Source organism: Mastigoproctus giganteus, chromosome 5, assembly GCF_048544385.1.
Source record: "Mastigoproctus giganteus isolate SK-2022 chromosome 5, ASM4854438v1, whole genome shotgun sequence".
Lineage (NCBI taxonomy): Eukaryota > Metazoa > Arthropoda > Arachnida > Uropygi > Thelyphonidae > Mastigoproctus > Mastigoproctus giganteus.
In genome coordinates, this window is record NC_143579.1 from 89,534,636 (window position 1) to 89,556,080 (window position 21,445).

Sequence of the window (21,445 nt, forward strand, 5' to 3'; positions counted from 1 at the left end):
GCTATGTTTACTTTTTTATATTATGCTACTTTATTTATATAGCTTATTAGTATCTAAGGATATATTGCACTGTTGCATTATGCACAACATATTCCAGTTCTTATATACAAAAAAAGTTTTAAAATGTGGAAATATTAAGATGGTTACTATCAATTAAAGTTTGAGCAGATGCATTATTTTGGTATCCAAAAGCCAGCATTTGTATTTTCCAGTTTGAGTATTAATTAAGAGTCCAGTGGCTGCACTCTGATGTATAAATAATTTAGATGTTTATACTGTACCACCCTTTCATAGATTTACTGTATAATACATATACAGAAATTACACATCCTGGCAATTTTTCTTTCACTTTGGCTAGCCAACTTGGTTAACAGAAACTCTAGTTAATAGAAGAGTGAATAATTGAGGTCCTACTGTACTTGTGTATTCCTCTATAAAGGTCAGAAAAAGGAAGATGGTTTGCATTCTGAAGACTTCCATATGGTGGAATTCTTCAGAAGTCTGCAAAACATATTTTCAACTATAGAAGGCAACAAGAAATATGAGTTGATTTGAATGTTATAAAAGCAGTCTCTTCACTTCATTTTTTGTAGGACACAATCTTCCTATGGTTATAGATCACACTTGTTTCTTGTTTAGGAAAATTTCTAAATTCAGAAGTGGCAAAGAAGTTTGGTTTTAACTGGATGAAATACTAATTTTAAATGAAATGACACCTGATGTAACTCCTGTCATTATTCTGCATTTGCAAAATGGACCTTTCTGTTTCAAACAATAATAGCAATGATACAGATCCAGAGATCTGTTCACAGGTCTTTACACTTGGGGAATAGCAACCCGCAAATAAATTATACACTTGGTGGGGTTGAATTAAAAACAGTGGAGGAGAAAAGGGATCTGGGAGTTACAATAAGCAGATATGAAGTTTTCTAAGCAGTGTAAACAGGTGGCCAGGAAAGCCCGTGATGTCCTATCAATGATTTAATGAACTCTGTCCTGTGGAGATATGGAGGGTCATAATGCCACTGTATAAGCAATTGTAAGACCATTCTCACCATTTGATTGGAAACTCAAATGGTGAGATTGGCAGAAGGATGATTGTACGGGGAAAAACTCCAATTATGTGGGCTACAGAGAAATATAAATAAGTATTTTTCCACAGTGTAATAAAGCATCTAAACACTTAAACTTCAATTGTGTTGTTCTTTGGTCAAATGATGTTATTATAATAACAAATCCAAAAAAATTATTACAACTACAAATATGAATTTATTATATAAAGAAAATTTTATATACATTTCTCTTAACACTCTACCTAACGGGAAATGGCCATTAATAATAAATGGAACTTTTATAGATATGTTGTCTAAACATAGCTTGTGTATAAATAAGTTATCTTAGAAGAAGTATAATTATATATTGTATCAAAAATTTTGAGTTTTATATAGCAAAAGAATGCAGTCTCAAAAGGCACATCACATCGTATGATGACAGACAATATTTACAATACACAGCTCAACAGAATAACTTTATACATCACATTTTGTACTTTTTTTTTTTTTTTTTTTTACATCACAAGCTCTATCATTATACAGTAATATTTGACATATGACTTGCTTATTCATCTAAAGACTAGTATTTATCAGTCTCATATAAATATCTCCATTCTTGCTTATTAAATTCACGTTATGAGCACCTGCATCTACTATACAAAGCCTGAGATTATTTTATTTGCTTATGTGCACTTGATAATACTGTATATGCATTTGATTGTATTATCACACTTATTATCTATGCAATCTTTCTTTCACGAAAATAGGAAAGGATTTCTTTAAAAATGTATTAAACTATGGATCTTTACTTAATTAATACACACAATTAGTCTCACTGTGTTGATATTTAATATAAATGACAGCACATAATTACTATGATTTACAAATTAATTTTTGAATCATCTTTGAACAATCAGATCATAGAAGAATGGCAAATAGATTTTCTTTAGCTTATAAAAAAGTGGCCAAAGTTGAATGGCTATACAATATTCACATTTAGCACTGACTATTTCAACTTCATGTGGTTTATACAGAGGACGGCTGAAACAGGTCTTTTTTTCCCCCCTTTTCCTTTTTCAGGAAGGATATTATCGATTTTAGAAAAATTATTTTATCAAGGATAGTATCAATTTTAGAAAAATCGTTTTATCAGGGATAGTATCAATTTTAGAAAAGTCATTTTATCATTCTTTGGGTAACTTGCTGAGTGACTAGATAGCACACACAGAATTCTTTAAGTCTGGGAGACAAAGTAGTTTAAGCACCATGGGTCACTCCTTTTTGCTTCCTGAGCTTTTGCATACCTGCTTTCTTGCTCTTTTCCACAAATTCCTACATAGAAGTAATAAGCAATATCATATAACATAAGTAATTAGCAATGGAGAAAAAAAAAAAAAAACAGTGTAGAAAATTTATTACTATATGTTTTTTTTTTATTTTGATTTTATAACATCTGAAGGGCAAAAAAAAAAGGCAGTGGGTACTCTTTCTAATTCAGGAGTTTTTAATTTTTTTTTTTTTTATGGTTAAAGTAGTGTATCTATATTATGGAATTGGCAAAATTAAACTGGAGACAGAAATGTCTCCCAGTATGCCTACTGGATCCAACACTGGTTGGGGATGGACAACTGCTGTTGTCAATCCCAAGCAATATCCATTGAAAAGGCTAAAAAATTTTCAACATACTGATCAAAAGATGCTGCCACATGTAGTTTTCTCAGACAGGTAATCCAGACATTCAATGCTTTATGATAAATTCACAATAGAACAAGTGTAATTCCATCAGATTATGATCATCATAAATAATAATCTACACAAGTCTACTGCTTGTTGACAACTTTTCAGGAATTAGAATTTAATATAATGAAGTGATAACAGAGTGACATGTTTAGGTATCTTAGTATATAACTAACTGTGCTTAATAGCTATTCACTAGTTAATGTAACATTAATTAAATGTATAAGTAAATCCACATAAATACAGGCATCCCAAGCTTTTTATTTAGGGATGTAAAAACAAACAAAACGCTAAGCAAGGCAGATTTATCCATAGGCGATAACGTGAATAATTTTAAATGTTTGCCATGACCAGTGTTTCTCACTGCTTTTAAGATGCCATTTCTTTATATAACAATATAAAATGTACCATAAATATATAAACCTTTAAATATAAACTTTAAATACATAAATTATGCAATAAAACATAAATACACAACAGGATATATCAAGAAAATGCAAGAAAACTAACCCTCTAAAATTACCTTTAAAATTATGGAAGCTTATATGTATACTGTATTTACATTATTTACAATAACAGATTGTAATACTCACTCCAAACCACTAAATGTAGTGTAAATCTAGCATGATCCCAAATCCGCTATTTTTAGAATGCTCAATTTCATTTCATATGAAAAGTTTGTCTGATAGTTTTTCATTTTATTTGCATTATTTAGCACTAGCTAACTCAATTGGGCCTCCGTAGCTGAGTGGTCAGGAGTAGGAGTGTAGTATTACACGCTCTTGGAGTAGACTGGGGTTCAATCCCAGACTGCTAAATACGGTTGATCTACCAACTTGCATTGGGCCAGCCTGGCAGATTATGGTCCATTTCCCTCAACAAGAAACTCTCCACTAGTGGACTCATTTGTTCAGTGCTTTAGCTTGAAAAGTTACCTCCCTGATAATTGGTTTGTTTTGTCTGTTCTTGGCCATCCCAAGTCAAAAGAAGGTTATCTTATTTGTGAAGTGTTGGTGAGTAAAATGACCTAGTTTCAAGTTGACAGTTGGGGTATAGCTCTTGATGTAATGGATTTCTAAAACTGACCTTTGTTTTGGAATTCTTTGTATTTTTCAGTTATGGTGGCTATGGCTTTCCATATGTCTCCCACACTGTCAGCTTTCATATAATTAATTTTAATTTGTGTCCACCCAAATACTTAATTGGGAAGGAAAATAGTTTCATTTTTGGAGAGCTGGGCAGCTGCACGTAGTCAAGCGATATTTTTTGACTACTTCTTTGTGCTGGCTTGGATTTATTTCAATTTTTCAGCTCTTGCCTTTTAATCTATAAAGACATGAAAATATGCAGACATTTTGTCTTCTTCCTCCATTCAGACAGTAATGGTGTCGTGGCAGGAAAGTTTGGTGGAATATTGCTACTGTAGGCTGCCATCTTCGATAGTGACATCACTCATTTGCCTTTTTATATTGGAGAGGAGATATAGTAGAGTATACATATACACTGTGCTGATATTTAGATTCATCATCATCAGCCATTTTCAATCCACTGCAGGATAAAGGCCTCTCTAGCAACTTTCCAGTTCCTTCTGTTTTGAGCACTGGCCATGCATTTACTACCCACAGAGTGATGAATTTCATCTATCCATCTCCGCCTTTGTCTTCCAGGTTTTCTTCTAGCTCCTCTTGGATACCATTCTGTTATTTTCTTAGTCCATCTGTCATCATGTCTTCGAGCTATGTGTCCTGCCCAAGAACATTTTAGTTCTTTAGTTTTGATAAGAATGTCCTTTACTTGAGTTTGTTGCCTAATCCATGTGTTTCTCTTCTTATCTAACAGTCTGATTCCCAATATGATTCGTTCCATTCTTCGCTGTGTAGTTCTCAGCTTCTCTTCCATTCTTTTGGTGAGTGCCCAAGTTTCACTTCCATAAGTCATGGTGGGGAGTATACATTGGTTCATTATTTTATGTTTCAGACAAACTGGGATATTGCTCTTCAGTATGTGACTATATTTCCTGAATGCTATCCATCCAAAATTTATTCTTCTCTTGACTTCCAGCCATTTATCATTATTACAGCTAATAACTTGTCCCAGATAAGTATATGACTCCACCTTTTCAATTACTGCTCCTTCAATCATTATTTCCCTTTCTGTGGTATACTTGTTCATCATTACTTTTGTTTTAGCCATATTCATGTTTAGTCCAAAATCCTTACTAGCTGTGCATAACTGATTAAGATTTTCCTCTAATTCTTTGGGATCATGGCTTATGACCACAATGTCATCTGCAAATCGTAAATGGTTTAGGTACTCTCCGTTCACATTGACTCCTTTCTGCGACCAGTCTAATCTTCTGAAAGCTTCCTCAAGGGCAGCAGTAAACAGCTTCAGAGATATTGTGTCTCCTTGTCGAACTCCTTTCTCAATTTTAAATTTCCTACTATCTTTGTCTAGTCTAATAAAGGAGGTAACACTCTCATACATTTTCTTCAAAATCATAATATATGGGGTATCAATGCCTTGTCTTTCCAGTGCCCGAAACACTGCCTTATACTGTATGGAGTCAAATGCCTTTTCATAATTCACAAATGCTAGGCATAATGGTGTTTTATATTCATTTGCTTTCTCCATTAGCTGTGATATTATGTGAAGGTGATCCATAGTTGAGAATCCTGTCCTAAAGCCAGCTTGCTCTTTCGGTTGATTCTCATCACGTATTCTTTCTAATCTATTAGTAATGACCCTTGTGAACAACTTGTAGATGTGGGATAGCAAGCTAATTGGTATATAATTTCCAATTTCTGATTTATCTCCTTTCTTACGCAGCAAAACTATGATTGCATTATTCCACTGCTTAGGCGTCACACCTTTTCTAATGCACTTTGTGAAGAGCCTTGCCAGTTTTTGTGTTATGTCTCTTCCTCCCAATTTTAACAACTCTACAGTAACTTCATCTTCCCCCGGGGCTTTGATTCTTCATTTTCTTCAATGCATGTTCTACCTCATCAGGAAGAATATTGGGTATGTCGTATACGTTGCTACTTTGCAATCCATCTTCCCCACTGCTGGCATCATTCCCCTGCTCCTTGTATAATTCTCTATAGTAGTCTTCTGCTATTTGAATCATGCCTTCTCTGCTGTTTATAAGTACACCATCGCTATTCTTCAGTTTCAGTATCATTTGTCTTTCTGTATTACTGCTCATGGCTGCTGATTTAAATCCTTTGTTTTCCCTTAATGCTTGTTCTACTTTTCTTGTGTTAAATCTTATGTCCTCTCCGAGTCTCTTTCTAATGGCTTTGCATAACTCAGTATACTCAATTTTCTCCCTGTCAGTGTTTTTCTTGCTTTTCATTTGTCGTCTTCGGTTCATCATGACAAGTGTTTCTTGACTAATTTTTTCTTCTTTGGATTTCTTTTTCCTTATCACTTTAAAAAAGTTGTAATATTCCTTGTCGATATTTTGGTTCTCAGTAGTCTGCAGAAGCTCATACTTGTTCTTAAGTTCCAGTACATACTGCTTTTTCTCCTCTTCTGTTATCTCAAAGACCTTTGTATTATTTACTCGAGTCAGTTTTTTCCTTTCCTTTATCTATATCAAGTGTACATCTTACCATTCTGTGATCACTTCCAACATTTACCTTATTCAGGACGGTAACATCATTCACAATATATCTTCTGTTAGTGAGGATGAAGTCGATTTCATTAGTAGTTAATCCATTTGGACTCTTCCATGTCCACTTTCTGTTCACCCTTTTCTTGAAAAAAGTGTTCATTACTGACAGTTCTTGAGATTCTGCAAATTCCACAAGTCTCACCTCTTTCACCAATTCCAAAATTTCCTATAGTTCCCCTTTAGGCGCTGTTTTGTCTTTTTCCAACCTTAGCATTGAAGTCTCCCATAATAATAGTGTAGTGGGTTTTCTGCTCATCTAGAAGACTCTCAATTTCGGTGTACATTTCTTCGACCTCTTTATCATCATGGCTCGATGTTGGTGCATAAATCATTATAATCTTTAGCTTGTATCTCTTAGAAATCTTGAGTATTAGTCTTGACACTATTGGTGATGTACTTTTGAATTCCAAAATGTTGTTTTTAAAATCTTTATGGACCAGAAACCCAACTCCACCTTCACTCCTTTCACTGTTTCCATTGGTGTACAGCAGATTTCCACTTGATAAACTTATAAGTGATTCATTTCTTCTTCTTGTTTCAGCCAAACTGATGATATTCCAATTCACATTTTCTAATTCCTTTTCCAGCTCTAATATCCTGTCTTCACCGATGAGTGTTCTTACATTATAACAGGCCAAGTTCAGTTTCCGTGCATGGCAGCCGGGTCATACCCAGAAATTCTTAGCACCCTCTGCTTCCCCTCTGATCCTCTCGCTGCCGTAAGAGGGAGAGTGAAAGCTGCTGGGGACTAAGGGCCATTTATTTCATCGTGCTTTCATATGCTGGAGGGTTTGGTCTTTTCCTCTTCATGCTGACCAGGCGTCTTGAAGAGAACCACTCTACACGTTCGTTGCCACCTAAGTGACGTAACAGGGCTTACCATCAAGAAGGTGTGCATGAGTGGATTTTAGGGAGGCAGGCCAACCAGACTTCTACTAAATCTTTTGTAATAGAGAGATATTGGATCCATCAGTGTTTTAGGCTGAGTGTCTGATAACACACAGGATACCTGTTCCCCTCTAAGCCCCTATTTAGATTACTGTGTTACTATAAATTGTCATTGTTGCTAATGGTTTTGAGTAGGCCGGAAAACATCGTTGGAGATCGCCATATTACCTGATTGTAAAATAGATTTTCAGCAATTCACAAATTATTGGTTTTTAGTATGTATATTCAATATAATAGTTATTATTGTGTATATAATGTATACAGGGTGATTCACTACCAGTGCGACAAACTTGCAGGAGGTGTAGGGGGCACAAAGACGAATCAGAATCACATAGCATTGCAGGGTCCAAAATGCCTTCATCATGCGGTAGAGGACGTTGAACGGGAGGTCACGTGAACAGCGATCCTGCTGGAAGTCAGCATTTGTGAACCGGTTCCCGAGGCAGTAGGATGTACGAGATTCAAACGTTGAACTGGCTGACATGCACCTCGCGTATGGAGCTGCGAACTGTAACAGGCATGCCGCTCTGTGCTTGTACCAGGAACATTTCCTGCACAGGCGTGCTCCTCATCATACGATTTTCGCATGTGTGCACAGAAGGTTACGTGAGACTGGTTGTTTGATGAGAGGTACCATGAATCGAGAGCAAATGATGAGGATGCCAGACAATGAAGAGAATGGCCTATGTCTTGCAGAAGGCAAACCGAGTACAAGTACTCGAGCGATAGGCCAACGATTGGGTATTTCCCAATCCACTGCATGGAGGATACTGTCAACAAACCAAATGAGTTCATACCATCTGCAACGTGTCCAATCATTGGAGCCTGCGGATTATCCACTCCGGAGACTTTTGCTACTTGGTTCCTTCAACAGAAACGGTTCGCAAATGCTGACTTCCAGCGGGATTGCTGTTCACGCGACCTCCCATTCAACGTCCTCTACTGCATGATGAAGGCATTTCGGACCATGCAATGCTATGTGATTCCGATTAGTCTTTGTGCCCCCTACACCTCCTGCAAGTTTGTCGCACTGGTAGTGAATCACCATGTATATGTCCTTGGTTGGGGCCCTACGTTACGCTTAAAGTGGTTTAGTATTGATTTTTCTGTGTTTTATTAATATAGCCTGCAAGTACCAAATTGGGCTACTTTTGGGCACATCTTTATCCCTTGCTGGAGAGCCCCCAGTAAGGCCCAGTAGAGTGATTCTTATATTTTTGTTAACCATATAAAATTATTATTTTTCAGAATTTTCATAAGATTTTATATTACCATACAAGTTTTCAACCAGATTTAAACTTATTTTTATTGGGTTATTTTGTTCTGATATACTGTTTGATACTGCTAACTTAAGAAAAATGTCAGATGATAATATTTCTCAGTCATTGATGTCAGATGACTTGACTGTTGCCCCCGATGTTTTGGAGGCTAACTTGAACGAATTTCAGGAACTGTTCAAGAAATTTGTTGATTTAATGCAGTGGTTTCAACCTTTTTTTTTTATAACGGCACCCCTAAGTAATTTATTTTATTTTGCAGCACCCCTACTCAATTTTCTGTTAGATCCGATTCTCTCTCTCTGTATATATCCATATATATATATATATATATATATATATATATATATATATATATATATATATATAATTAAAAAATATGTTATATTATATTTATTATAATAATATAATTATAAAAATTACATTTCATATAATACAAATTATATATATATATATATACAGTATATAATTTTATTCTTTATATAGAGGTGCTAAGTAAGCATCAATTATAGATCACCACAAAATTAAAAAGATACTTTACACCTTTTTATAATGAAATAAACATATAAATTAAAAAATAATAATAAGTTTAAGTAACTTAAACCTAAATTACATGGCACCCTAAGGTGCCGTGGCACCCAGGTTGAAAACCACTGATTTAATGGGACGGGAGTTCTCACCGTTGCATTCAACACAAGGAGAGCTGAATAACACTGTAAATAGTCAAGGAGGTAATGTACTTGCAGCTGATACCTCAACATCGGACTTCATCTTTGCATTAAAAAATAACCTTTTAGATGTTTTGAGGGATGGTGCAAATGTTACCTCTTCTATGCTTATAGAGGTTAGTCGAATCTGGAATTCAGTGGAGAGGTTGATGCTGGACCTAACAATAGAAAATGAGAAATTGAAAGTGAGGATAGATGAAAAAAACAATCTATGACTGTTCAGGCCCCTAGCTTTGCTAGTGTGACTGCCTCTAAAATAGGCACACAGGTCTCGGGTGATAAAGGGTTTATGCCAAAGCATATAGTGATTGTATGGGCAGGACAGAATAATACCTGCAAAACTAGTGAAGAAGTGAGACAGGAAGTCTCAAAAAACTTTAAATCTAAGAGTTTAAACAATTAAAAATTAGATCAGTGAAAAAGGTATTTTGATAGAAACTACATCAAAGAATCTAGATAAGCTTAAAAGCTGTAATAAATTTAAATAATTAAATTTGTCTGTGGATCTACCAAAGAAACTCAATCCTACGTTAATAATTTATGACATCAATAAAGATGTCTCTGACTCTGACTTATTAGATGATCTTTACAATAAAAACTTGTCTGATCATGGAATTACAGTAGAAGAATTTAAGCGCACAGTAAAAATTAGATTTAAAATCAGGTCGCGGAATAAAAATAACCTACCCTGGATTATAGAAATGCCTGGTATTATTAGAAAAATTCTTATGGGTTTGGGTGCTAAGGTGTACTTAGGCTGGTCTGTGCATAGTGTCAAGGATTTTTTTAATCGCTTAAACTACGGACATTCGTCCAAGAATTGTCATCAGGAACAAAGTACCTGTGGGCATTGTGGCAACCAGGGTCACCACAATGCCCATCACTTTGGGGCGCCTCCGTAGCCAGGTGGGCAGGAGCAGCAGTGCGTAGCGCATGCTTCTTGATTAGACCGGGGTTCGAGCCTGTGACCACCAAATACGGAGGATGCGGAAAGGTCAGGGAATGACCACCGCATATCCCTGGAGCAATATGGCCTTAGTTGGTAATGCTCCTAAAAACCAAATAACAAACAAGCTATGCCATTTCCTTCATCCCTTAGATAATTATCCAGCTGACCTTTGAATTTCCCCAGACTGTCAGCCTCTACCAGCCACGTAGGTAACTTATTCCAGTATTTTGTATCTCGCTGGCTAAAATAAAATTTCCTGCAATCCAGTCTAAACAACTCCTCCTCATAAGAATTTAAGTGCATAACAAAATATTTTAAAAAATATATATATGTAAGAAATAGTCCGAAATGTTTGGAAATAACAATTCATTATGATTATTTGTACCCGAATCAATCCCACATAACTTGAAATTATGGCTCCCCCTAATTCAAGAATCATTAAACCTATCAATTAAACCCACACACATTTTTTTCTAAAAAACCTTTAAGAATTTAAATGCATAATAAACTATTTAAAAAATATATATATGGAGGAAATAGTCCGAAATGTTTGGAAATAACAATTCATTACAATTATTTGTACCTGAACTGAGCCCGGACATCGTTCGTGTCATCCAGCCCGAGCATCCTTCTTGTTACCCAGCCTGAGGGCCAGGCGCAGGCCTCTACCATGCGATGTGGGGAGGATAGTGATTTTACTAACTGTGCTGCCTCTGAGGAGATATTATAAGGTAAATATACAAATAAAGATTATCGTCATCTTTATGCAATCTGTAAAGCTCCACCACAGGTCAGTACTGTCCTCTCTGGAGATCTACTTTTCTCAGCCATAAAATAGCAAAAGTTTCAGTTCCATCACCCAGAGTTTACTTTAATTTTAATTAATCTTAATTTAATTCAATTCAATTCAATTCAATTCAAACCAATTCTGCATGCACTGTTTGGCTGCAAAATAAATATTCTTTCTTAGGTTATTAGAAACATTTTTCAGTCTGCTAGGATTAGTCATATGCCTTGGAACCTAATGTGTATTTGTTTTTCCCTTAAGCCATGTCCTTTATAAATGTGCTATAGGTATCAATTGTATTAGAAGATGAAATGCACAAGGTATAATTTCTTATGGGTTTAGGTAATTAACTATATAATATCGGTGTAGATAACAGTAGTCTTCTCTACTAGAGAAGCGTTATTTATTTGAAGTAGTGCAATACCAGCTATCTCGTGAAGGCATCCACAATATGAGATACAATTAAAATGATGCCTTTTACAACTATATATGTAGTTCAAATTTATGGGTAAGCTGTGGTGTATCTACACCGATATTATATAGTTAATTACCTAAACCCATAATAAATTATGCCTTGTTCATTTCGTCTTCTAATACATTATTATTTATACACCATTTGGCATCTCACATATTGTGGAAATAACTATGAAACTGTGATGGCATGTTGCATTACCAGGGTACCTGCCCACTCACTGATGACAAAGCCAACTAGCTTCGAAACGATCGTCTGAGAGAAGAGGCTTGTTTGTGATTTGTTTCTTTCAGATGTGTTCTACTCATTCTAAAGGTTGAGGAAAGTGCCCGATCGTATCAAGAGGTTAGTGGTGGTCCTTCCAGCTGAGGTAACCCCCTTGTGCGGAACCTCCTTTAGAAGGGTAGTAAGTGACTGCTTTTCTTTTGTTTTACATTTCTTTGAAATTTATTTCTGCCAAGTTAGGTATTTTCTTTTTTCGTTTTGCTAGTGTCAGGCAGGACATGGGATTTGTATTTATTCATTTTCCTTAATGAACAGATACTAATTATGGCACAGTTCTTTTTTAGAGAAAGGACAGTGGAGTTTCAGACTACTGAGGTTTGTCCAATTAGAGAGGTTATGACGGAGTGACTCGGGCTGTTTCGGTTCACGAGATAAAAGGATAAACTCCATTACCGAGGCAGAAATATCAGTTAGTCTTGAAAACAGTAGAGGCAAGAGAAAAGGTTTTGAAAGGGTTTTCTATTAGAAATATCATGATTAAACCTGTGCAAATTGGTAACATACACAAAGTAGTTACTATTGACAGGTTTCTGTTAGAAATGTGTAATAGTCCTGTCGAGAGCTTTTTTAACAAGTTTGGTAAGGTTGTTAAGATTCAGAGGAAAGAATATGAGGAATAGCCAGGCGTAGAAACAGGTACGGTGCAAATTCATATTGACATGAAAACGCCAGTGCCAAACATCATTGATTTGATGGGTCACAGGTTATTAATTAATTAATTACCCAGAGGTTCAGAAAGTTTGTTTGAGGTGTGGAGGTAAAGACCATTTGGGAGCAGAATGCCAAAGATGTTGTTTTAATTGCAATGGCACAGGTCATATTACGACCAACTGCCCTAATAATTGTAAAAAATGCAGAGCTTCCACTCATAAATTCGTTCAGTGCCCGGAATGCACGTTTGCCGAAAGAGTTGCTGGTGAGGAGGACAGTAGAAAGCGAGCGAGCCACCAAAAGATAAACCTATGCCTAATGCCGAGAGAGCATAAACTATAGTAGCGCATAGTCGGAACACGCAGAACTGATAGAGGACACGGAGGCAGAAAATACAGTATGAACTGTACATAACCGAGGGAAAAGGAAGAAATAAGCTGTAAAACTAAAAGATCAAAAGGGAAACAGAGGAAATTCAAGAAGAGACCGAAACAAAACAAATAGAGAGGGAAGAGGTATCAATTTTGTCAGGCAGTAGGAAAGATTGCAAAACGCTTTCGGGATCAGATGGTATACAAACAAGGGAATACGAAGGAATAGAATGGTCAAAGTAGGAAACACAAAAGAATACAGAGAATATAGGTGAAGCTTGGCAGAAACTGTTAAAACTCGAGGAGAACCGGTTTTTCTTTGAAATGAAAATGAGGAAGGTAAAGTAATAAATATACAGTTCGCTTGGGGAGATTTCGTTATTTCCAATTTTAGAAATAAGACGGTTGGAGATCTCACTGCGTTGCTCACCAATAAAGAATTAAAATTAAATGCTGAACATAGGAATATCTTAGCAGAAGTTCTAGTAAAGTTCTGCTCATAATGTCTGGAATAACATGCACATCGTTAAATGTACAGAGTCTGAGAGCAGTTAACAAACAAAGGATGATATGGCAAATTATGATGAACATGGGGGTGAAAATTTGGTTTCTACAAGAAACCCACTTTGCAAGTTTAGCAGACATCCAGCAGTTTCGAAACAGATACTGGTTGTTAGGATTTTGGAGCTTTGGGATGATTCGATCGGCAGGGGGTGGGAATAGTAGTGGTTCCTCCAATTTTAGGGACTATACGACTGGCGGGTAGGGATACTGAAGGTCGGGTTGTGGCAGTGGATTGGAGTTATGGAGGGCGTACAATTAGACTAATCTGTGTCTATAGTCCAAATTCCACTTTAGAAAGGAAAAAACTACTCTGTTTCAGGCTGTTGTTGTTTGGTTTTTAGGAGCATTAGCAACTAAGGCCATATTGCTCCGGGGATATGCGGTGGTCATTCCCTGACTTTTCCACATCCTCTGTATTTGGTGGACACGGGCTCGAACCCCGGTCTAATCAAGAAGTGTGTGCTACGCACTGCTGCTCCTGCCCACCTGGCTACGGAGGCGCCTCTGTTTCAGGGACTGGGCAACTATTTGAGGGGGGTGCAGTTGGTTGTAATAGTGGGGGACTGGAACTGCATTCCTAACCCCATCATGGACAAAATTCTGGGGGGTAAACTGCATCGTGGTACAGGGGGGGATTAGTGAATTAATCAAGGTTTGTACTAAATGGGACTTGGTAGACGTCTGGAGGGAAAAAAATCCGGGGAAACGAGTGGCCACCAGAATAGCTAATAATGTAGAAACTAGAATAGATCGCACTTATGCAACAAGATAGTTAAAGGATAAGATAACAATGATACAGCATGTGAGATTTGCAGGAGGTCAACCAGTTTCAGATCACATGGCAGTAATGTGGATGGGAGATTTATTTACGAATGTTAGTCTGGAAAAAAGGCTATTGGAAGCTCAACCCAGCAGTTCTGGAGAGAGAGAGAGAGAGAGGACTGGAACTTTACAACAGTTATTAAAAAGATAGTAGAGCAAGGTGGAAATGAGTGGGAAATGTGGGGAAAAATTAATGAAAGTGCAAAATCATTTTATTATGCAAAAATTAAGGAAAAAAACAAACAATACAGAAATAGAGTGAAAGATCTCTTACAAGAAAAAAGAATTTACCAACGGTGTGGGGACAAAAGGGCAACAGCAGAAGTACAAGCGGTTATCGATGGTATAATATTGGAAGAAGAGAAAGAAAAGGTGCGAAAAATACTGCTGAAGTTTAGGGAGGCTGATAGTCCTTCAGCTGCGTTTTACCAAAGAAGACTAAGGCTAAATAATTTAGCCAAAACAGTTCGGGAAATTTAAGACAATGACAACACATATTCAACAACACTCACTATTATGAATCATTTTGTAAATTACTATGAAAAAGAGCTTGCTTTGCAGAAAAAAGAGAGAGATGACTCCATTTGGACGATTGGACAATTCACACCCAGGCAAAAAGCATTATAGAACAGGGAAATAATTATCGGGGATCTAACTGTGGCTCTAAAATCATGTAGTTTACGACGTGTACTGGGACTGGATGGTTTGGGGGTTGAATTTTATAAGAAAATTTTAACTTGTTAGCACCTATTCTTCTAGCCATCTTTAGCAAATTTTTTCAGGAAGGGGTTGTACCTGAAGGCTTTTTAAATGTCTATACTACTTTCATTCTGAAGCATGGATGGGATTTAATGAAAATTGGTAACTGGAGACCTATAATGTTGGCTAATTGTGACTACAAAATATTTGCAAAGATTTTGACAGCTAAGTTAAAACGCAACGTAACCCAGGTAGTCAGAAGTACACAGTGTTACGGTATACCGGGAAAGTGGATAGAATATAACTTTTGGCTATTAAAGGATATATTAGAATATCGGAAATGAAAGAGTCACAATTTAGCATTAGTAGCAATTGACCTAGAAAAGGCTTTTGATAGAATCGACCACAACTACCTTTTCTCTATGATTAAGGATACGAACATAGGATCTCAGTTATTTACAGTCCTGAGAAATCTATATACACTTAGTAGCACAAGACTTTTGATAAATGGAGAAATTTTGAAAAACATTAAAATTGATAGGGAAGTAAGGCAAGAATGTCCGCTTAGTCCTTTGTTATTTACGTTAGCACTGGAACCACTATTGGGAAGAATAGACAGAACTGAGGCCATTGAGGGGATACTGTTGCCAAGGCTGACAGAGCAGTGTAAATGTATGGTGTATGCGGATGATGTTTCCACCCTTCTCAGTACAAGTTATGCGGTGGAAGAACTTATGTCACTCGTTAGATATTTTGGTAAGTCAGGGCTAAACATAAACAAAGATAAAACTAGGATTAAATTGTTAGGGGAATGGGTACATCAGCCTTTAGCACAACGAGAAGTGGAATCGGATAAATCGATTCAAATATTAGGAGTTCCATTTAGAGAGAGTCCCATGCTACTTGTAGGAGGGCTCACCACTAAAATATGGGAAAGTTTAAAAGAATGGGAAGTGGGACAATTTTCTTTTGAGAACAAATCCATCATTGCTAGAACTGAAATTCTTCCTATAATCTTATACATGGTGATTATAATTTGCCGTTGCAACATTTCAGTTTTTATGGGGAGGAAAACGGCAAGAGATAGTGCAAAATTTTTTATTTTTACCTTGGGAAGAGGGGGGAATAAGTATTCCAAAAATTAATTTGAGGTGTAGCTGTAAGAGACTGCTGGATGTGGTTAATATGGTGCAATCTAACCATTTAGTAGAGGTACTGATAAAATATTTTATGGGATTTAATACAGCCTTAATTAAAGGCGGCAATTATCTAGGGCCAAAAGCAGAGACAATTCCTATATATTACAAAATAATTCATGATATGAACATGCAGTTAAAGGAGAAAGATACAGGGTGGTTTAAAACAACTCTACTGGACACTGTTTAACTTAGAATATCCAAAAAAGCCAAATTTAGCATTCCTGGTACATTCTAAAGATAAATATATATATATATGTAATTTTTTTTATATTTGTATGAACAGATAATGAAGGATTGACATCCCCCTTGCAGTATACATGCTTAACATATCCATGTGCCATATGACTATCTCAAAAGTCCAGAGAAAATAATGGAGCCAACTAGTTAAAGCAGTAATGTAGAACTTTCTAGACAAGAATGCAAGTTATATTGCAGTCACAGCATGGATTTGTAAGAGGTGAGCTTGTCTGACCAGTCTAACTGGATACTACAACACAGTACAAAGGAACTGGATGAAAAAAATGTTTTGACATCATATACTCAGATTTCAGAAAAGCTTTTGAAACTGTTGCACATAAAAACTGCTATAAAAATTAGGGCAGTAAGTGTGGCATTAAAGGCAATTTACTGCTATGGATAAAGGTAAATTTCCTTCTACAACTATCTTTCCTCAATTTGAATCTATGCCCCTTGAGGTTCTTAATCTGAGCAAGAGGAAGAATCCCATCAGCATTCAGCTTGCTCAACCCATTCAAGGCCTTATACACCTTAATCAGATCACCTTGCATATGCCTACTCTCCAGGCACTGCAATTTGCAGAACTTAAGCCTTTCTTGGCAAGAGCACTCCTTTGTTCCCCTCACCAATCTTGCTTCCCTTCTTTGTACTTGTTCTGGCAAGTCTACATCCTTCCTAAAATGAGGCCTCCAGACCTGTACACAGTACTCAAGGTGTGGCCTGACCATTGCCTTGTACAATGGGATAATCATCTCCCTGTCTTTGCTAGCAAAATTCTTATACATCATTGACAAGACTCCATGACCTGCCCTGGCAGGCCATCTGCACTGCTCAGGGAACTTCATATCTGACTGCACAATTACCCCCCAGGTCTTTTGCACTTTCCACTTCCCTAAGTGTACTACCACACAGTTGGTACATTTCTCTTGGGTTATTGCTACCCGTATGCAGTACTTTGCATTTGTCAATGTTAAACTTCAGTTGCCACTTGCCAGCCCATTTGCTCAATTTATCTAGATCCACTAGGAGTAGCATACTGTCTTTACAGTTGTTAACAACACTGCCAACTTTTGTATCATCTGCAATCTTGGACAATAAGCCTGATATACCTTCATAAATATCATTGATGAATTCACAAAACAACAATAGGCCCTGCCCAGCACCCTGGGGAACTCCACTAATAACATTAGTCCAAGTAGAGCAGTGTCCATTTATTACCACTCTCTGTCGTCTCCCACTCAACCATCGCTTTATCCATTATAGCAACTTACCCTTAATGTCATACTGCTACAATTTGTACAGCAGTTTTCCATGTACAACAGTATTAAAAGCTTTCCTGAAATCCAAGTATATGATATCAAAATTTATTTTTGCATCCAGTTCCTTTGTGACCATAGTATCCAACCAAATTGGCCAGACAAGACCTCCCTTTAACAAATCCATGCTGTGTCATAACTATTACTGCAGTCTTGTCTAGACGATCCTGCAATGCTTCTTTAACCAGTGACTCCATTATTTTCCTTGGAACACAAGTTAAACTAACAGGTTTATAGTTACTTGTGTCACCTTTTGAACCCCTTTGTGAATTGGTGATAAATTTGCACACCTTCAGTCCATGGGACCTCCCTTGAGTCGAAGGAAACTCTCATAATTTTGGCTAAGGGTTTGCTTACCTCCTTTGCTGCCTCCTTTAATATAACTGGATAGATCCCGTCCACCCCAGGTGCCTCAGTTATGTTTAACTTCAATAATTGCTCCTCCACTTTTCTCACAGTTATTACAAAATCATTTAGCTCCCTATTAGAGTTTGATAAACTAATGGCATTCACCTCCTTGAATTACTCTTGTGTGAATGTAGATGCAAAATACTCATTCAGTTTATCAGCTACCTGAGATGATCATCAGTTGTCAACCCATCTATGTTAAGTGGTCCAATTTGATTCATCCCTTTCCTTCTAGAGTTCACATAAGTAAAGAACTCTTTGCTGTTTTTCTTTGCATCCTTTGCCAAAGGTTTCTTGTAGTAGTAGTAGTAGTGGCATGTGATGCAAGAAAGCAAGTGTATAAGCTTATGCAGCATCAGCCAAACAAAAAAAAAAAAAAAACTGAATCTGCCTTCGCCTGCCTAACCTCCTTTGTGACTTTAGTATAGACTATTTTATGTCCCATGGGCTTCTGTGTCACCTGATAATTTATATGCATTCCATACATTTTTCTTCTCGGGCTACGAGCCTCATTAATTCATCTGATATCCATTTAGGCCTAAACCTTTGAGTATTTCTTAGTTGGAATGAAAAGCCTAGTAGCCTCCAAGATTAAGTCCCTGAAGGCTTCCCATTTAGAATTCAACATTGGTAACATCATCAGTTAATCCCACTGTACAGAATTTAAAAACCATCTGAGACCCTTGTAGTCACCTTTATGAAAGCAAAAGCCCTTTCCTTTACCCTTGATGGTAGTTACATCTTTAAGTAAATCCCACATCAGTACATTGTGATCACTGTCACCCAGTGGTTCCTTTATCTGCAAATTATTAATGCACGAATAACCACTGCTGATTATCAGATCAAGAGTATTACTTCCCTCTGGTTGCCTCTCAAACATGTTGCTATAGAAAATAGTCAGTCATCCAATAAATCCACGAAAGGCTTGCTAGTGTGCGAGTAACCAACCCACAAGTTCCAGTAAATATCTGGAAAATTAAAATTCCCCATTATAAAGCATTCCGATTTACTGGCCCACTCTATTTCTCTGCACAATTGCTCATTATACTCATCAGATCAGATCCATACTCATCAGATCCATTTTCCTGGTGCTTATGTCACACCAAAGCAACTCAATATTGCATTTTACCAACGTAAACTGGATGCATTTCCTTAGATTTTATTTGTTTCTTAACTAACAGCGTTGGAGTGTTGTTGTTGTTATTTCGAGCATTAGCAACCAAGGCCATATTGCTCCAGGATATGCGGTGGTCATTCTCTGACCTTTCCGCATCCTCCATATTTGGTGGTGATGGGCTCGAACCCCGGTCTAATCAAGAAGCGTGTGCTACGCACTGCTGCTCCTTCCCACCTGGCTACGGAGGCGCCCTCTTAACTAACAGCATAACCCCTACTCCCTTCCTGTCCTGTGCATCATTTCTGTACATATTCCAATTGTGCACTGCTTATATCTGTTATTGTTTGCTGTTTGTTATTTGGTTTTTAGGAGCATGAGCAACTAAGGCCATATTGCTCCAGGGATATGCGGTGGTCATTGCCTGACCTTTCCGCATCCTCCGTATTTGGTGGTCACAGACTCGAACCCCGATCTAATTAAGAAGCGTGTGCTATGCACTTCTGCACCTGGCTACGGAGGCTCCGCTTATATCAGTGTGACACCATGTCTCTGATATCCCAACAATATCTGCCTTTGATGTCTTTACCAGCACTTAAAACTCATCAAATTTATTAACTATACTCCTAACGTTGGTGTACAAGCAAGTATACATGCACCTGTTTCTACTCTTAGTTACCCTAAGACAGCCCATGTAGTTACTTGTTCCACTACCCAAGCTAGCAGTTGGGGGGGGGTTACATACACTTCATATTGATGAAGGTATATCAGGCTTAATGTCGAAGTTTGCAGATGATACAAAGGTTGGCACGGTTGTTAATAACAGTAATGGCAGTGTGCTACTGCAACAGGATCTAGATAATTTGGGCAGATGGGCTAAGAAGTGGCAACTGAAGTTTAACCTTGACAAATGCAAAGTACTGCATATGGGTAGAAGTAACCCCAGAGAAATGTACCAACTGTGTGGTACTACACTTAAGGTAGTAGAAAATGAAAAAGACCTGGGAGTAATTGTGCAGTCAGATATGAAGTTTTCTGAGCAATGCAGACAAGCTGCCAGGGTATGTCATGGGGTTTTGTCAATGATATATAGGAATTTTGCTAGCAGGGAGAAGGAGGTGATTGTCCCTCTGTATAAGGCAATGGTCAGGCCCCGCCTTGAGTACTGTGTACAGGACTGGATACCTCATTTTAGGAAGGATGTAGATTTACTTGAGTGTGTACAGAGAAGGGCAACAAGATTGGTGAGGGGAATGAAGGGATCCTCTTACCAAGAGAGGCTTAAGTTCTGCAAATTGCAGTGGCTGGAGACTAGACACTTGCGCGGTGATCTGATTGAGGTGTATAAGGCCTTGAATGGGTTGAGCACGCTGAATTCTGATGGGATCCTTCCATTTGTTCAGATTACGAACCTAAGGGAGCATAAATTCAAATTAAGAAAAGACAGATGTAGAATAGATGTGCGGAAATTTGCCTTTAGTCAGCGGGTGGTTAATTGCCGGAACAAACTTCCATCTGTCGTTGTGGAAGTTGACAGGTTAAATAAATTTAAGGAGGGACTGGGCAGGCATTTGGAGGGAATGGCATGATTTTTTTTTGGCTGATGCTGCATAAGCTCATACACTTGCTTTCTTGCATCACATGCCACTACTACTACTACTACTACTAAAAGGTTAACAGTGGCTGCAGGCAGAGGCAAAAGTGATTCATGCACTGCTTCTATTAGAATGACCAGCAGCCTGGAAAGCAAGGTGCTGGAGATTTCCAGAACCGCTAGGAGTCATAGTGGAACAAGTAAATACATGGGCTGTGTTAAGGTAACTAAGAGTAAGAACAGGTGCAGTAGAAACAGAGTAGAAACAGATAATGACATTAATAAATGCATATCAGGCTTAACAAGTTTGCAGATGATACAAAGGTTGGCAGAGTGGTTAAGCACAGCAATCAGGCTACGTTACTGCAATGAAATGTAGACGAATTAGGCAAATGGCCTGAGAAATGGCAATTGAAGTTTAATTTTCACAAATGTAAGAATCTTCATATGGGGAGCAGTAATCCAAGATTAACATATCAAATGTGTGGTACTACATTCAGGATAGTGGAGAATGAAGACCTATGAGGAATTGTTCAGTCAGATATGAAGGTCTCGC

At 37.4% G+C, this 21,445-nt stretch overlaps 1 protein-coding gene across 3 annotated transcripts in view; it reads right to left on the reverse strand.

Moving 5' to 3' along the window:
- Nucleotides 1-1,900: 1,900 nt before the first annotated feature.
- Nucleotides 1,901-21,445, reverse strand: part of LOC150085550 (choline transporter-like protein 1) — a 361,536-nt gene continuing 341,991 nt past the window's right edge. For all 3 annotated transcript variants that reach the window (XM_090373336.1, XM_090373335.1, XM_090373334.1), the window contains exon 19: nt 1,901-2,384. In XM_090373336.1, the coding sequence (XP_090229462.1) occupies nt 2,310-2,384 (75 nt within the window). In that variant the 3' untranslated portion in view covers nt 1,901-2,309. The remainder of the gene's footprint in view (nt 2,385-21,445) is intronic.